Genomic DNA, 18,713 nt, shown 5'->3' with positions numbered 1-18,713 from the left:
ACTTGAGTCACAGCGCCACTTCTGGCCATTTTCTGTATATGTGGTGCTGGGGAATCAAACCCAGGGCCCTCATGTATATGAAGCAGGCACTCTTGCCACTAGGCCATATCCCCAGCCCCTGACAGTTCATTTTTAAGAACCCAAAGAAGGGCTGGGAATATGGCCTAGTGGCAAGAGTGCTCACCTCATATACATAAAGCCCTGGGTTTGATTCCCCAGCACCACATATATAGGAAACGGACAGAAGTGGTGCTGTGGCTCAAGTGGCAGAGTGCTAGCCTTGAGAAAAAAGAAGTCAGGGATACCAGCACTATGTTGAACAGAACTGGGGAGAGTGGGCATCCTTGTCTTGTTCCTGAGTTTAGGGGGAATGATTTAAGTTTCTCTCCATTTAATATGATATTAGCAGTTGGTCTATTGTATATGGCTTTTATTGTTTTGAGGAATGTTCCATCTATTCCTGTTCTCTCCAAAGCTTTTAATAGGTATGGATGTTGTATTTTGTCAAAGGCTTTTTGGGCATCGACTGAGATAACAATGTAATTCTTAATTTTAGATCTGTTTATGTGGTGAATTACGTTGATTGATTTACGGATGTTGAACCATCCTTGTGACTGAGGGATGAAGCCTACTTGGTCATGATGTATGATTTTCTTGATCAGTTTCTGGATTCTGTTAGCTAATATTTTATTGAGGAGATTTGCGTCTGTGTTCATTAGTGATATTGGTCTGTAGTGCTCTTTTTTTGTTGGATCTTTGCCTGGTTTGGGAATGAGTATGATATTAGCTTTGTAGAATGAGTTTGGGATTTCTCCCTCTGTTTCTATTTCGCGGAAGAGTATGAGGAGTATTGGTATTAGCTCCTCACTAAAGGTTTTGTAGAATTCGTTGGTGAATCCATCTGGGCCTGGGCTTTTCTTAGTAGGGAGGTTTTTGATTACCTCCTGTATCTCACCGTGAGAATGGATCCAAAAAATATGGTACTTATACACAATGGAATACTACATAGCGATTAGGAATGGTGAAATATTGTTATTCGCAGGGAAATGGCCAGAACTCGAACAAATAATGTTGAGTGAGACAAGCCTAGAACACAGAAAACAAAGGGGCATGATCTCCCTGATATATGACTGTTAACAAAGGGAGACGGAGAGACAGCAGAGACCAAGTCTGTGAATACTGTATATGTTCTTGATACATTGTATATTGCATATATGTCTACCTGACCGACAAGAGATAGAAAAACAGGACATAAGATATCACAAGAAATGTACACACTGCCCTACTATGTAACTGCACCCTTTTTGCACAACACCTTGTAAAAAAATTTATGTTCAATAAAAAAAAAAAGAAAAGCAACTATGGCCTCAATAAAAATAGATTTTGTTTATTTTCACTTTAATTAGGTTGAATAAAAGAAAAAAAAGTTAGATGACCAAGTTGCACCATTAGAACCAATTCAATGAGGATCCAAACTAAATATTTATACACTAACCTTATGTGCCAGCTCCTCACTTGCCTGAACCACAGTCAGTCACATTTTCTTTCTGCTCATGGTAGACATATGAGCACAAAGTAATTTCAGGGAATTCATCATTTAAAAATATTGGAATAGCCAAAATTTGTCTTGAATATGTATTGACAAAACAAGCTTTGTTATCTAATTCCTTAAATAGAAAAGTCTAAATTAAAAGGCTTCTCTTCAGAAATTATATGTTATTGTTTATAAAATAAACTATCCATAGCCTACAAAGAAAAAAAAAAAAGAAGTCAGGGATAGTGCTCAGGCCCTGAGTTCAAGCCCCAGGACTGGCAAAAAAAAAAGAACCCAAAGAAGGTAGTCTAAAATATTTTTAAATATCATTTTTAATGAATTTAGGAGAATAACAACAGTGTATCTATGAGCTTGACAGCCTAGTCAATCAGCTTCAAATTCTGAATGAGAAAAAAGTTCAGTTTTGTCCATAATAATATATTCTGAGAAAAGAACCTTTTTATGACTATAAAATATTAATGATCTCTCTCTCACATACACACACTACAACCACCATGAACAAAACAGAGCTGTCTTAACATATGACAACTGAATTTAGAAGGCAGGTATGGAGGAAAAAAACCTAATCTATCATGAATTGTTTTCAGAGATTAGAATCAATTCAAAACAGGTAACAAACTTACCTGAGAAAAGGATCGAGGGTTGAACTCCTTTGCATTGGGATTCAATGTAGATTTCCTAACTTGCCTAAATCAGGGGGAAAACAATTAGAGGCCAGTAAATTCTGCATGGGATTTATGTTTTTCTAAACTATTCTACGTCTGATAAATCTTCCAACGTTTATCATATTTAAACAATTCTCATTAAATCATTGGTCTTCTTCATTAAAGGGCACACGTACCTCATTACCCACTATTTAACCCAATAAAGAAATTGGCCACAGAAACCAAAAACTGCTTCTTCACACTTGAGCAGAAAAGACTGTAGTCGCAAATGAAACAAGCAACACTTAACGAATTTCAATTTAATACTAATACCAATTCAAAGCTTGCAGTACTTCTTCCCCAGGGGTCTCCCTATGTAGCCCACACTAGCTTTGAACTCATGGCCATAATAAATAAATCAGTGGTTAAATTCTGAGGTAGCTCATAGCAATCCATTTAATGGACAAGCACATGCAGATATTTACTGAAACACTGATTCTGATAGAAAATGCTGCTCCTCACCCAGGCCAGGGCATACTCCTTGGAGAATACTGGGATGAAAGTTGACAAGAGTTTAGAGGAAGCACATCCCCCAAATCTAACTTTTCCACTCTTGAACATTTGTAGAAAAAGCTTATTCCTGGTACTTTGTCCTGTGGTACAAAGTTGCAGCCAAGGGAGAAGTAGTGAGGGCTAATAGCCTAACCGGTGACCAATTCACTAGTTCACACCAACTGTTGAAAGGAATGATTTAAAAGCTGTCTAATCCATGGTTTAAAAAGAAATGTACAGGCAGGCGCCAGTGGCTCACACCTGTAATCCTAGTTACTCAGAAGGCTGAGATCTGAGGATTGACAAAGCCAGCCCCAAAGCCAACCAGGGCAGGCAGGAAAGTCCATGAGACTTTTACCTCCAACTAACCACCAGAAAACCAGAAAGGGCACTGTGGCCTAAAAGAAAAGAAGAGAAAAGAAAAGAAAAGAGAAGAAAGAATGAATGGGCTGGGAATGTAGCTTAGTGGTACAGTGCTTGCCTAGCATGCATAAAGCCCTGAGTCGATTCCTTAGTACCACAGAAACAGAAAAGGCCAGAAGTGGCACTGTGGCTCAAGTGGTAGAGTGCTAGCCTTGAGCAAAAGAAGCCAGAGACAGTGCCTAGGCCCTGAGTACAAGGCCTAGGACTGGCAAAGGAAAGAAGGAAGGAAGGAAGGAAAGAAGGAAGGGAAGTGGCACTGTGGCTCAAGTGGTAGAATGCTAGCCTTGAGCAAAAGAAGCTCAGGGACAGTGCCCAGGCCCTGAGTTCAAGCCCTAGGACTGGGGCGGGGGGGGGGGGGGGGGGAAGGAGGGAAGGGAGGGAAGGTGGGATAAATACTCATTACCTGACTCATGTAACTGTGACCCCTCTGTATATCATCTTTACAATAATTTTTCTTTAAAAAGCTCTGTTTAATGGAAGTCTACCAAATGCCAGCTGGAAGGATTTACTCACTCGGCTGCATCTTTCTTCTCGTCCTTATCATCTTTTTCTTGTTTACATGCTGGACTGGAAGTCTGCACCCCTTGGGAGGTAACCTCTGGCCCCCTCCTGTGCTCTGCACTGCTGAGGATAGAAGGGGAGGCGCTGGGGCTGCTAGGCTTGCTGCTGCCGCTGGTACAGTTGCTGCTGCTATTTTCAATGAAAGAGTCCTTACAAATGGGTTCAATTTTGTCTTTGAGCAAATCCCTTGGTTTTTCTCCCTCTCTATTTTTGTTTAGTAGTTGATCCATTGACTCCGATGTGGAACTTGGCTGTAACTAAATAAAGCAAACAGTCAATTTTCCCCATGAGCACAAGTACAGTAATAATTTTCTATGGCATGAAATGTTTTACATAAGCGTGTGTGTGCATATGTGTGTGTGCGTGCACACGCGCGTGCTGGTCCTAGGGCTTAAACACATGGCCAGGGTACTGTCCTTGAATTTTTGGCTCAAGGCTAGCACTCTACCACTTGTGCCACAGCTTCACTTGTAGCTTTTTGGTGGAGTCTCATGGACTTTCCTGCCCCCACTAGCTTTGAACCACAATCCTGAGATCTCAGCCTCCTGAATAGCTAACACTCTATCTTGAGCCACAGCACCACTTTCGGTTTTTTCTGTTTATGTGGTGCTGAGGAATCGAACCCAGGGCTTCATGCATGCAAGGCAAGCACTCTACCGCCAAGCCATTTTCCCAACCCCCAGAAGGCCTTCTTTTTGTGCCCTAAATGTAATGCTTTTAAAATAAGACAGCAATAACAAAATGTCTACACAACACAATGATAGTCATCAAACCATGCAAACATCCTGCCCTCAAAAGTTAATAGTCTATCCCCCAGTGCTAGCAATTGTGCTGCCAAGTGTAGAAAATATGAAGTAGTTCCGATCTTCCTCAATTGGTATCAGAGGAAGATAAGATACTGAAGGGCAAAAAGAAGGAAAAAGGCCACAGGCACCTCCAGAAAGGGAAAGCTTCTCAAGGAACTGTCATCAAGTCGTCATGTGGGAATGATTACTAGAAGTTGTTTGGGATTACTAGTTTTTTGGGAAAGGGGAGCAGCTTATGGAAAATGGGAAGAGGATGACACAATCTACCAGGAAAACACTAGTTTAGAGCACAGCACCAATGAGGCATGGCAGAATTGACAGTGTGTCTAAGCCAGTTAGACCACAAAGGAGCTTAAAGGCTGAAGTCCATGGTTTCTCATTCTCAAGGCCATAGGAAGTAGCTGAGGAATTTTAAGCCAGGTACAGAGTACATTTACAGTTCAAAAAAGAAGAGGATTAAGGCTTTACAGGAAATGATCTGGAGGGAAGGAAGGCAGGCTGCAAAAAAGACCCTTAACAGAGGCTGGAGGTTAGAGCAGATGAATTGAGAGGTTAGTCCAACTAGAATGTCAGTGAATCTTTTAAGCTTGTAAGCAGCTGGATGCTGGAAAGTCACAGACTTTTCTGCCCCAGCTGGCTTTCAATTGTGATTCACAGGATCTTAGCTTTCTGAGTAGCTAGGATTACAACTGTGAGCTACCAGAACCTGGCTGATGTACATACTATTGCTAACCATCTTTAAAACAATCCATGGAAAAAAATCCATGGAAAAATTCTTTTTTCTGGTACTAGGTTTTGAACTCCATGGATCTAGCTTGCCAGGTAGATGCTATATTGCTGAGCCACAGCTCTACCCCACCTTTGTATTCACCACTGTTCTGTTAGGTCTACCTCATTATATACTACTCTACCTAGAAGCAGACCTAAAGCCACCATCTTGTCTATTCCAGGTTTCCCATAGTTGCTGAGACAACAGGCATCCATCCCTCTAATGAGGTAGACATTCATAGACTTCTCTGCCCAGGCTGCCTCGAACTGTTTGTCTGCCTCCCATTCTTAATGTTTCTGAATGTGTATGCCATGCACATGTGTTATTTATCTTTTAAATCCTAATGCATGACTCAATATGACACTTACCCTAAAATCATTCTTAAACTTCTTTAAATCATCAATCTGTTTCCTGTGTTCAGAAACAACTGGTGATATACCTATAACATCAAAAATTATCAATGTCAGTTTATTTCTAACTTAAAATTGTTTTAGTACTGAACATTAGAAATGACAATAAAATCTATCATCAAAAGAATAACAATTTTACATGTTAATTTTCGATTTTGGCATTTAATAAACTGTCCATTTATACATAGACAATATAAGAGAAATTATTAGAACTACAAAAACATACTGATTGATTGAAAGATGAAATGACACACAGTCCTTTCCCTGTTTTAACATTTATGCCTAAAAACTTAAAAAACCTCTAACCTTTATTTTCAGCTTTTGAGAAGCTAGGCGCTGTCTCTACAGCCTTCATGTTTTCTTTATTCCTTGCTGGAGAGTTCTGTCTCTGATCTTGAAGCCTGGAATCTTTAGCTAGGAAGCAATTTAGAAAAAAAAAGTTCAGTGTCAGTCATAAAATGAAGTGAAAAAGAACTCAACTTTTGATTTCCTGTTTTTGGAAAACTAACTTGTATAGAAGCTTTCATTGTTTGCTGATATGAATACCAGAAAGCATATTTATACAGGGCCTTAGTACCCAGGGAAAGCTAATTTTCCTAACACCAGACATTAAAGAATAACATATATATATAAGACTAGTGGGTATTGTGTAAAAAATAGAATTTACATAAAAATTTAAATGTGGGGCTGGGAATGTGGCCTAGTGGTAGAGTGCTCGCCTTGTATACATGAAGCCCTGGGTTCGATTCCCCAGCACCACATATATAGAAAACGGCCAGAAGTGGCGCCATGGCTCAAGTGGTAGAGTGCTAGCTTTGAGCAAAAAGAAGCCAGGGACAGTGCTCAGACCCTGAGTTCAAGGCCCAGGACTGACAAAAATAAAAAAATAAAAAATAAAAATTTAAATGTGTATTCAAAATTGAACTGCTACAGCTAAAAGAACACAACTTGTCAGTTAGCATTAAGGACTAGAAGGCCTGTGTCTCATACCCTCAGCAGATGGGGTCCCAGCTCTATTGGCGGCGGGGCTGGCAGGTGTAGGAGACGCAGCAGGAATGGGCATGGCAACTGCTTCGGCTGGGGTGGTGCCAGCTTGGGGAGAAGTGAGCACAGGCCCACTGGGAGGATTTCCAACACTGTTCTGTCGGGGAGACCTGGGTCTGTGAGTTTTTGGAGATAATCTTGGAACTAGATAGAAGTAAGGGAAAAGTTATTTATAACATTCTTGGCTCATATACTACTTCCTCAAAGAGGCTTTTCTGAAGATCTAGGCAAAGCTGTTCTTGCCAATCTTCACACTTTATCCCAGTATCCCGTTTTATAAAGTCTTAGGAATGATAGTGGTAATTAAGAAAAGTATCTGAACAAATACAGTAACCACTAATACTCAATTGTAACTCACTAATACTCAAAACCACTAATACTCAGCTGTGGGTTCCCTAATTAAGTGGATTAATTTTTGGTGTGAAGTACTGAGTGACTCTGAGCATCAGATTCCTATAACGAGACCAGTACTGCAGGTATTTTGTATCTGTTTATTTTGGGTGGCACTGCTATGATTAGCTCAGGACCTTGCACTTGTTAGAGAGGCACTCCATCAACACCCCAGACCTTGTCACTACTGTTATTTTCCAAGTAGGGTCTTGCTTTTGGCCAGGGAGGGCTGAACTGCAATCTTCTAATTTAAGCTCCTCATACAATTGGGAGGACAGATGTACATCACCACACCCAGCTTTTTTAAATGGGTTGAGATAGGGTCTCAAGGATTTGTTGCCTGAGCTAGCCTCAAACTATGATCCTCTCAATCTTAGCCATAAAACTTATTTCCAGATCATCAATAGTATCGAATAATTAATAAAGCAGCTGACGAATATTTTTATATTGTGAATCTTACGTTCATGAACGTAATGTGAACAATGTTGAATATGAACAAAGAAATAAAAAGTACCAAAGAATATATATAGCCTAAATATATGACTATTACATGGAGCTGAGCAGATAGCTATTATGAATTTAATATTTTTCTCCTGTTATTTCAAAGAATAAATGAGAAAAGCACTCACTGTAGGCTCTAGTTCCCTATTATCATAAGAGTAAAGCAGCAGTAGGATTGGCAAAGTTGTCAGAGCAATATAAGCCTAATTCTAAAATCTTATCAAAATATTATCTTTACTTTGTTGTAGTTGTTATCAGCATATTCTTGAACTACATATAGATATACAGATGCTATAGTTACTCACTGTATTGTCAGCTCAAAGTGCTGGGTGGAATGAATGATTGAACAAAGTTGCTAAAAGGTGAGAAATAGGGTAGGTAGAGTCCTTTTATATAGTACTATGAACTATTTTTGTCTTATATGGTAATAATCTGTAAGTATAAACTATAAATTTACAAACCTCATAGGAATTGAATCAATGCCCATCAAGCATATTAGACAATAATGGATCCACTCATTGAGAAAACTGAAGGTCAGCTGCTGGCATAACTTGTTCTATCTAAGAAAGCAAGCAGATCTACTTACTTCCTGGGTACTTCCTGGGATTTCCTAGATGTCTTATACTTCTTCAGAGCTTTAGCTTTTCCTCACCCAGCAAAATTACAAAGTACTCAGTCACCAGGTGCCAAACCAAAGGATACCTACCCCCACTGACCACTGACGACCACGTTCCCCCAGCTGGACTGGTCCTGGCCACGGGAGGAGCTGCTGCTTCACTGGGTGGGTTGTGGGATACAAATTCTAGGCCGCTGGCTATGGAGGCCCTCCCAGCAGAAACTCTGTGGTTTCGGGGGTGTCGCTGGGCCTTCGGAGACATCCTGGGAGGCCCTAAGAGAGGGATTGAAAACATCATAAGTGCCGCAATGCCCACTGGTACTCTTCTGCTAAAAACTTACACACACTGTCATATTCAAGTTTCTCCTTGGTTAAAAAATGAAAAAAATATACCACACTATACAAACTTTTGGCCATATTAGTTCAAAATTATTTTATGGAATGCAACAAGTTTACAAATACTATTTTCCCTTTCTTTTTAAAGAAAGGGAAGACGAAGTTGGTGCTAAAAAAAAGTAAACAATGTCATAATTCATGTCAAATAATTGAACTGAATATCCATAAAATGGAATAATTCTTACTTTGCCATATACTTTTACTTTTTTACCTCAAATTTAACAAAATTAGGGGGAAATTTTATGTATTTGTTTTTGCAATGCTGGGATCAAACCCTGGCATATATATTAGGCATGTGCCCTACTACTGAGCTATGTATGTCTCCAGAGGGAGGAAAAAAAAAATTTTGTGCCAGTACCAGGGGCTTGAACTCAGGTCCTCCCTTTTGCTAGACTTACTTGCTAGCAGTCAAAGATGCCTCCAGTTTAGTTTTTTTGGTTGTTAGCTGGAGATGAGAATTTCAAAACATTTTTCAGCTGGGGCTGCCTTTGAATCTCAATCTCAGACCCAGAATTCATCTAAGTAGCCAAGATCACAGCTGTGAGCCATGGCTCACATCTTTTGTTTTTGTAAGACAAAAGATTATCAATCCTGAAAGATATGTGCATATCCTTTAAGTTTCTCTAAAGTGCCTATGTCTTCTATATAACCATCAATATAATAAATCATGGCTTAATACAATGTTCCCCTGTAAGTAGTATCTCAGACTTTTAGCTGAAATCCTACAGTTAAAGCGTGACTTCTAAGACCAAGCCACATGGCATTTAGGGTAGAAATCTGTACTAAAGAATTGTCAAATTTCTATAGCATTCATTCTTCCATGCACTATTTCTGTTTCTAAAGCAGTATTCACCAGGTCAAACCTGGACAGTTTTCCTCACTAGAGATACCTGGATGGTGCTAACATTCACAAAAAACATTTCACTGTGAAAGCCAAGGTCCCTATGCATATCCTGGTACCAAGCTCTTTAGAACAGCAGGGATTTAGGGTCTGGGAATGTGGCTTAGTGGTAGAGTACTTGCCTAGAATGTATGAAGCCCTGGGTTCGATTCCTTAGCACTATATAAACAGAAAAGGCCGGAAATGGTGCTGTGGCTCAAGTGGTAGCCTTGAGCTAGCCTTGAGCAAAAGGAAGCCAGGGACAGTGCTCAAGCCCCAAGTGCAAGCCCCAGGACAGGCCCCCCCACCCCAAAAAAAAAAAAAAAAAGGACAGCAGGGATTTAATCACAGACATGATCAATAAAGGCACACTATGGTTATAGATGCCCACACATCCCTAACTTCAGCAGAAGATTTCCTCCGGAATTGCCCATGCAGTCTTTCGGGCTTCGAGTAAAAAAAAAAATGCTGAGTTTTATCTCACACTTCTGAAATAAACAGCTACTTAAAACAATGGACTGCAAGCACTTCAACAAAATAATCTTGCATTTAAATGCCATTAAGAGAAGAAAAAAGTCATCTTAAAAATTGGTGATGGGGCTGGGAATATGGCCTAGTGGTAAAGTGCTCGCCTCGTATACATGAAAGCCCTGGGTTCGATTCCTCAGCACCACATATATAGAAAAAGCCGGAAGTGGCACCAAGGCTTAAGTGGTAGAGTACTAGCCTTGAGCAAAAAGAAGCCAGGGACAGTGCTCAGGCCCTGAGTTCAAGTCCCAGGACTGGCAACAAAAACCAAAAGAAACAAAAATTAGTGAAACTGAGCTGGGAATATGGCCTAGTGGCAAGAGTGCTTGCCTCCCATACATGAAGCCCTGGGTTTGATTCCCCAGCACCACATATATAAAAAACGGCCAGAAGTGGTACTGTGGCTCAAGTGGCAGAGTGCTAGCCTTGAGCAACAAGAAGCCAGGGGAAGTGCTCAGGCCCTGAGTTCAAGGCCCAGGACTGGAAAAAAATAAATAAATTGGTGAAACTAGGGGCTGGGAATATGGACTAGTGGTAGAGCGCTTGCCTCCTATACATGAAAAATCCTGGGTTCGATTCCTCAGCATCACATATGTACAAAAAGCCAGAAATGGCACTGTGGATCAAGTGGTAGAGTGCTAGCCTTGAGCAAAAAGAAGCCAGGGACAGTACTCAGGCCCTGAGTCCAACCCCCAGGACTGGCCAAAAAAAAAAAAGAAAAAGAAAAATTGGTGAAACTGTATTCAATATTAGAATCTTTAGTCAAGGTCACATGGCCTATCTGCTTAGATTAGATGGCAATAATTTTAAGAGCAGCTTTCTCCAAAGTAGCAATTCATGTAGAAAATTTTACTAAATCATTTGCGATTATGAGTAAATCTGATTTAAAATATTCATAATATCAAAAAGATATTCACATTTAGAACATTCCTTTTCTACAACACATTCAAGTATTCAATATGCTGCAATGGTGACTAAGAATGGTAAGATTTTATTCTTGTTTCTGACAAGGGCAAAAAAAATCCTTGAAAATTTAAACTCGTACCTGACATTTATTAATTTTATTTTTAAGATCTTCTCTTAAATGGAATTAAAATAGCCTTTACTAATACATTTTCACTATTTGAAAACACTACAAAATTAATTTTTAACAAATTATTCAGTTAAATTCATAATTCCTTCAGTACTCTAAAAACAAACTCTAAACTGTTATTGGAGGGTAAGCGTACAAGGGCAGTAACACTCCTGTTAGAATCCCAAAGACACTACTCATGCCTGTGGCCAACAGATCAACCAACAGTTCATTAACACTGCATCCAGTGTCAATGAGGAGGGAAAGGCCCAGGGCAGGCCTTTCCAGGGCTGCATAGAAGCATGACCAGGCAAAGATTAGACCCTCTCTCCTAAAATTCAAGACAGTTCACAGCTTCACACATTTATCAAATTTCTTTCTAACAAACAAAACGTTAATAGCTATAATACAATAAACTTAAAACTTGGAAATTATAGGCTACTAAATAATGAAGAGGAAACTATTTTGTAATTATAAACTCACACAGGAGTTAAACAAAGACAAACAAAAACATGAACAAATTGTGGAATTGTACCTTCTGAAGACATGCGTTTAGGCATAGTAGAGACAGGAGCTGGAGAACCATGAGCAGAGGGGTGAGACGGGGGTCTGGATGGCCGCGAGGGGGGCCTGGAGGGCGGCCGTGTAGGGGTGGCTGCCCGAGGTGGAAGAGAGGTGGGACCTGACTGGTAGCGAGAAGGTGGGCGAGAGGAAGGAGATGGGCAAGGCGATGGCCAGGGAACACCTGACAGAACAAATGATATGAAGGAAAGTATAAAAACTAAAGAAAAAAATGAGGGAAAAAGTAAACAGAAAAAAAAGTAAAATGACAAAAATGATTTCTTGTACATTTTAACCCTTTGAGGACAGTCATTTTGATTTGTGCTAAGTTTTATTAGCATAACTTAACTGACATAAATTCTCATTTTACTTTAACCTCCTTAAAATAAAGTCTGTTTAAATGAATACACGTTCCCAAAGGGTTAATTAGGATCTACACACACTACTGAAGAAGACAGTTAGGACTCTGCCTAATAATCCTGCATCTACAGTTATCAATTACTTAAAGGGATATGTAACATACATAGATAATTTCACACAGTAAAAGAAAGCAATTCCTACTTAGGAATAAGATTTATCTGCTACCTTAGATTTATTGCTGAAACTATGAAAATAATAGTTACCAAATTCAGTTTTAAAGGCTCTTTATTATTTTATTGCCTGAACGTGATTTTATCATCAGTAGGAAAACTCATTAATTCCCATTTAAGTAAAAGAAAATTCTTATATTTTTCTAGAGACACAGGAGTAACAAAGTTAATAGTCAATACTTTTAAAACAAATACCTTAATTTCACTAAAATGGGAAGAAAGCCTTCTAAATAACTTATGCAGTTAAGTAAATACTTATCTAAGAGACTGCTTCCACACACCATGCAACTACAAACAAAGCAGTAAGTGCATCAAGCACACCAATGAGTACACAGCACGAAGCATGGCTGACAGTACTGCTAAGATCACTCACCTCAGCCTCAGCTAACAGTCCAGGTCTCCTCTCCAGAGGGCTCCACACACTTGAGTATCATTCATTTCCCAACCCCCTTCAGGTTTTTTACTTTGAAAATTCTGCTTATTAAGCAACTAAAAATCTTTACTCTTTGAGTAAAGACATTTCACTCCCATTACTAGGTAAGAAAATACTCAAGAGTGTTCATTTGGAGAGGAATTCTGGAGAAAACATTCAATGAAAACAAATGAAATTGGAAACATAGGTGTTCTCCATTCTTATCTAACTTTGCAAATATACATGCCTAAAATTGAAAAACAGCTCTTTTCCTTGAGTTAGTAACACTTTATTGCTGTTATTAATTGCCCTATTTCCATGCCATTCAGTATCCCAGATTTTTATTTATCATCTATCTATAACCTGTGAGCTATAGTCACCCTGACTTTCTACTACAGATTCTTTCTTTACTCTAAGCTGCTGAACTGTACCCCCACCCTCAGAGGCCAAGTTGGTTGATTTTTTGTGGGTTTTTTGTTGTTGTTGTTGTTTTTGCATTTTTAGCACTGTTATTACTTTCTTCATGTGACTCTTGGTCATGTCTTGTATTATAAATTACCTAAATGCTTTTCCTGAAGTAAGCAAGACTATAAGCACAGTCAATGAAAGTTAATCTATTACTATCTCTAAATATTTTGAGTTTCCAGTGTTTTTTTTTTTGAGAACTTGCCCAAAGTTTCCAATTTCTTTACATGAAGACTGTGTTTTGCTAAGTGAATGTCTACAATTAATTTAACATGTCATCTTAGTATATAAGTATTTTATCATGTGACTTACACAATAGCTCACTAACTTGATATCCACAAAAGTAAACTAACATTTAAGTGAAAGTTCACAAAAATAATTAATAGTGTGCACAATGCTATCAATTATGTAATCTCTTTGAAATACCTGAAATATCTATATTTGATCAGTCACACTGACAAATTTGGTAAAGATACTTGCCTCCATTAACTACTCTTTGGTCTGCGCCAGAACTTGGGTTGAACTCTGAGGTGTGAGAAGCAGATCTGGACGGCATGGAGCCTGAACCAGGCTGGCCCATGCGTGGCGAATTCTGTCTCCCACTTCCCCACGACAAGACTTCTCTATTTCTTTGTCCAGGAGGAATATATTTATTTTCCCTGAAAATGAGAGATTTCCCCAGAGATCAGTTTATCCTAAAATATACTAGGCCAATGAAACGTCTTAAAGTATTTCAGGCAGAAGGATGTTTGTCATAAACCACACTGCTTACTTCCTTGCTCTCCCACATTACCAAAGTTCCTGGCTGTTGCCTGACTCCCTCCTCTCCATGGCTGGTTCTATCTGCAATGGCTTATCTTCTTTAAAAGTTTATTTATTTATTTATTTTTATTATTTTATTTTGCCAGTCCTGGGGCTTGGACTCAGGGCCTGGGCTCTGTCCCTGAGCCTCTCTGTGCTCAAGGCTAACACTCTACCATTTGAACCACAGTGCCATTTCTGGCTTTTTCTGTTTATGTGGTACTAAAGAATTGAACCCAGGGCTTCATGCATGCTAGGTAAGCATTTTACCACTAAGCCACATTCCCAACCTTAAAAAGGTTTTGTTTCCTAAATGGGGGAGTGGGTGAGAAGAGAGGAGACCCCATTCCTCTTAACTATATTTTCCATGGGATTTCCTCTCTGGTTGTTATTTGGATCAAGGATGATATGTCCCCAATCTCCTCAAGTCCTACTGGATTTGCCAATTCTGGAAGACTATCAAGTAGAAAGTAGGTGTTGCCACACATTTATTTATGAACAAACCCCTAAGTCACGTAAATGCAACAAACTGCACAAACCAAGCCACCGTCTTCTCCCCTGAAACTCACTCCATGTTTCCTATCTCTACTATCAGCACACACCTATCAATTCACTCCAAATCACCTCCAGTCATTCAGTAACTAACCTTATTCTAACCTTTGCACCACTAGCCACCATCAAATTGCTTACCAAATTCTATAGGTTGAGAACTCATTCCCCACCCCTTCTACAGGGCACTTTTCTCCATGTCCAACAAGTCCTTCCACTGTTTCACATCCTCTCATTACCTGCCACCACCAAACCCATCAAACAGCCCTGAATCTAGATCCAGGACACACAACATCACACTCAGAGCCCAAGTTTTCACCAGGTAAGAAATGAACTCTCTCACTCCTCTCTTCTTACCCTACCACAAAGTTTCTGACAGGTCACCCCACTTGCTCTTCACAGTAGATGTTCCTTCCACTCTCACCTCATTTGGCCGGAGCACAGTGTATAGCTGTTCCAGTAATGCACCTGCTCCTTCTGACTGATACTCTGGAATAAGCGCTTCCAGACCTAGCTTGTCCTTATATATGTGGCACCTGGTGCCTTTCTTCTAGCACAACCTTAAATCAATTCTATTCTCTATCTCTAAGTTTCATTAAGGAAGAAGGAAGGTGAGGTCTTGAGTTATGTATCTGAAATACTGCATCATGCTTTCTTTTACATACCTGGTATTCATGCTGTGCCCCTCTCGGTCACTGGAGTTTCTCTGAACTGCTGTATATTTTTCTTCCTCACTCCTGTCATCATTTTCCAGAGCCACACGAGCTTTATACTGAGCACTAGACTCAATTTCTTCTGCTAACTGGTTTGCCCTTGCTTCCCTTTTTAAAAATTCTTCTGAATTATCCCTTTCTAGAGGCACCCTAAAACACGAGAAGAAAAGCAATTAAAGTCATAGTTTACATCTGCCACCAACAATGATTAAGAAATTTTAGTTTGAGATAATAGAAAAATTATAGTTACACTACTGTTTTTATAATCAGAAGGTTGAATTTTAATGTTATCTTTTACATAATACTTCAAAAACTAGTTAGACTATACAAGATAATCTCAATCTCAATCTCAATACTTGCAAATTCAAAAAAAAATTTAACAACAAAATTTATTCTGATCATAAAAATAAAGCACAAGGCTGGGAATGCGGCTTAGTGGTAGAGTGCTCGCCTAGCATGCATGAAGTCCTGGGCTCAATTCCTCAGTACCACATAAACAGAAAAGGCCAAAAGTGGCACTGTGGCTCAATTGCTAGAGCACTAGCCTTGAGCTGAAGAGCTCAGGGACAGGGCTCAGGCCCTGAGTTCAAGCCCCACGACTGGCAAAAAAAAAAAAAAAAAGGCACAAGGAAGGAAGCCATATTTATTCCATATTAATGAAAATTTATCAAGCTAAATTGTAATAAAATAACCTTTGATTACTTAGCTTAATCTAACATCAGGCTAGGAATGTGGCTTAGTAGTAGAGTGCTTGCTTAACATGCTTCTTCCCTCAGTACCACATAAAACAAGCCAGGAGTGGCGCTCTGGAGCAAGTAGTAGAGTGCTAGCCTTGAGCAAAATAACAAAACAAAACAAAATGCTCAGGGACAGTGCCCAGACCCTGAGTTGAAGCTCCAGCACTGGCCAAAAAAATCTAACAACATTTATTCAACATCATAATTCAAGCTGATGATTTTATTTTTTGGCCAGTGCAGGGGCTTAAACTCTGGGTATAGGCGCTGTTCCTGAGCTTCTTCTCCTCAAAGCTAATGATCTACCACTGGAGCCACAGTGCTACTTCTGGTGTTTGTTTGTTTTTCCTGAGTAGTTTGGAGTCTCTCAGGCTTTCCTGCTCAGACTGGCTTCAAACCATGATCCTCAGATCTCAGCCTCATGAGTAGCTAGGATTAGGCCTTGAGCTGCCAGTGCCTGGCTTGATGAAACAATTTAAAATGTGCCAAAGAGAACTCACGTGTATGAAGATAAACTGCTGTCATACGTAGACACCACACCATAATTTTCTTCATTGTATCGAAACATATCATTGGGGTCCCACCCATTAGACTAGAAGAAAATGAAGCTTATTTTTACAAAACAACCAAGTACTTATTTTCTTTAATTCAGCTACAATTTCAGAATGATATCTAGCAAGCTATACTGGTTATATTTACCAAATGAAAAACAAGCAAAACAGTCCTTTAAAAATGTTTTGAGAAACTTTTCTTATATTTACAGCACTTCAAATTGGTAACCATACAGGACATTAGTTAACAGGATGTTCTCTTGTCTACAGTCACTTTCTTATTTATCAGGCAGAAACCAGTTTCCTGAAACTCTTCGGACACTCATCAAGAAGTAACTTCTATTTGTTTTTCTCGGATAGTGTCTTCTGGCTAGCCTTGAACTTTTCCAAATGCTGGGATTCTAGGTATGCACCTCCATGTCCACATCCAGCTTAAGAATTTCCATCGAGGGCTGGGGATATGGCCTAGTGGCAAGAGTGCTTGCCTCGTATACATGAGGCCCTAGGTTCGATTCCCCAGCACAACATATACAGAAAATGGCCAGAAGTGGCACTGTGGCTCAAGTGGCAGAGTGCTAACCTTGAGCAAGAAGAAGCCAGGGACAGTGCTCAGGCCCTGAGTCCAAGCCCCAGGACTGGCCAAAAAAAAAAAAAAAAAGAATTTCCATCGAAGGCAGTGCCAGTGGCTCACACCTATAATCCTAGCTACTCAGGAGGCTGAGATCTCAGGATTGCAGGTCAAAGCCAGCCTAGGCAGGAAAGTCCGTGAAACTCTTTATCTCCAATTAACCACCAGAAAACTGAAAGTGGTGATGTGGCTCAAAGTGGTAGAGTGCTAGCCTTAAGCTGAATAGCTCAGGGACAGTGCCCAGCCCCAGAGTTCAAGCCCCATAACCAACCAAAAATGAAAGAATTCCCTTTGAAGCCAGGCACTGGTGGCTCACTCTTGTCATCATAGCTACTCAACAGGCTGAGATCTGAGGATCACAGTTTGAAACCAGCCCAGGCAGGAAAGTCTAATTATCTTCAATTAACTACCAAAAAGCTGGAAGTGAACTGTGGTTCAAGTGGTAGTGTTATGCTTGAAAAAACAACTCAGAGAGGGGGTGGGAATATGGCCAAGTGGTAGAGTGCCTCGTATACATGAAGCCCTGTGTTCGATTCCTCAGCACCACATATACAGAAAAAGCCAGAAGTGGCACAGTGGCTCAAGTGGTAGAGTGCAAGCCTTGAGGAAAAAGAAGCCAGGGACAGTGCTCAGGCCCTAAGTTCAAGCCCCAGGACTGGCCAAAAAAAAAAAGGACAACTCAGAGATAGTAGCACCCAGGAACAGAAGCCCCAGGACCAGCACAAACAAAGGTGCTTCGAGAGCCAAAAATATTTTCAGTGCTTTAAAGGAAAGAAAAGCCAATGTCTAACCCCAGTGTATGTTTCTCATAGGTGCCACAGTGTTCACCCCTCAGTCCATGTCCCTCCTCTCCCTCATGAAAATAGTTGGAGGAATGGCAGCATGAGGCAGCAAGCAGACAAATAAAAACCATGTCACAAGAGCTGGATACTAATTAGTATAGCAGTTGAAAGATCTCAGCAATGACAATTTTGGGTCTCCATACCCTAATTTATAATGTCTGTGTGAATAAGTCTTATTGCATAAAGGAACTAGAAGAAACAACCACTCTCAAAAGTGTATGCAAATTGATTTTCTTTTAAAGCCAAAGTGGCCAAAGAGGGTGAAATCTAGATACAGCTAATATTCATCCTACAAGGGCAGAACGAGCACTATCTAATTAAGGCAGTATCAGCCTTTGAGCTTCCCTTAAAATCCACCTGCAAGTCCTACACTCACTTGTGTGGCTCTTTGGATCCTAGCCCCTGAGTAGCTAGGATTACAAGCATGAGTCACCAGGCAGCCAGGTGTGGTGGCTCAAGTCTGTAATCCTTCTTGTAAAGAAGAGCTCAGGGAATCAAAGGAGCTGGGGGCATGGCTCAAATAGTAAAGCATCTGCTCAGCAAACTTGAGGGCCAAAAAAGAAGAAGTTTTTATTTAAGTAGAGACTATCCCTTTTTTTTTTTGGCCAGTCCTGGGCCTTGGACTCAGGGCCTAAGCACTGTCCCTGGCTTCCTTTTGCTCAAGGCTAGCACTCTGCCACTTGAGCCACAGTGCCACTTCTGGCCGTTTTCTATATATGT

The 18,713-nt window shown here is 40.1% G+C and overlaps 1 protein-coding gene across 11 annotated transcripts in view; it reads right to left on the bottom strand.

Moving 5' to 3' along the window:
• Atxn2 (ataxin 2) overlaps nucleotides 1-18,713 on the bottom strand; it is a 78,435-nt gene that overhangs the window by 23,550 nt on the left and 36,172 nt on the right. For 9 of the 11 annotated variants that reach the window (XM_048342942.1, XM_048342933.1, XM_048342938.1 and 6 more), the window contains exons 7-16: nucleotides 16,473-16,564; nucleotides 15,191-15,388; nucleotides 13,656-13,834; nucleotides 11,683-11,892; nucleotides 8,362-8,544; nucleotides 6,711-6,908; nucleotides 6,027-6,134; nucleotides 5,679-5,749; nucleotides 3,688-3,992; nucleotides 2,179-2,242 (exon numbers count right to left, since the gene is read on the bottom strand). In XM_048342942.1, the coding sequence (XP_048198899.1) occupies nucleotides 2,179-2,242; nucleotides 3,688-3,992; nucleotides 5,679-5,749; nucleotides 6,027-6,134; nucleotides 6,711-6,908; nucleotides 8,362-8,544; nucleotides 11,683-11,892; nucleotides 13,656-13,834; nucleotides 15,191-15,388; nucleotides 16,473-16,564 (1,608 nt within the window). The remainder of the gene's footprint in view (nucleotides 1-2,178; nucleotides 2,243-3,687; nucleotides 3,993-5,678; nucleotides 5,750-6,026; nucleotides 6,135-6,710; nucleotides 6,909-8,361; nucleotides 8,545-11,682; nucleotides 11,893-13,655; nucleotides 13,835-15,190; nucleotides 15,389-16,472; nucleotides 16,565-18,713) is intronic. The other 2 variants (XM_048342941.1, XM_048342943.1) reach the window with 1 other exon arrangement.

Source organism: Perognathus longimembris, chromosome 3, assembly GCF_023159225.1.
Source record: "Perognathus longimembris pacificus isolate PPM17 chromosome 3, ASM2315922v1, whole genome shotgun sequence".
In the NCBI taxonomy this organism is placed as follows: domain Eukaryota; kingdom Metazoa; phylum Chordata; class Mammalia; order Rodentia; family Heteromyidae; genus Perognathus; species Perognathus longimembris.
Note: the sequence above shows the minus strand (reverse complement) of the source record. Positions and strands in the feature narration are given on the sequence as shown.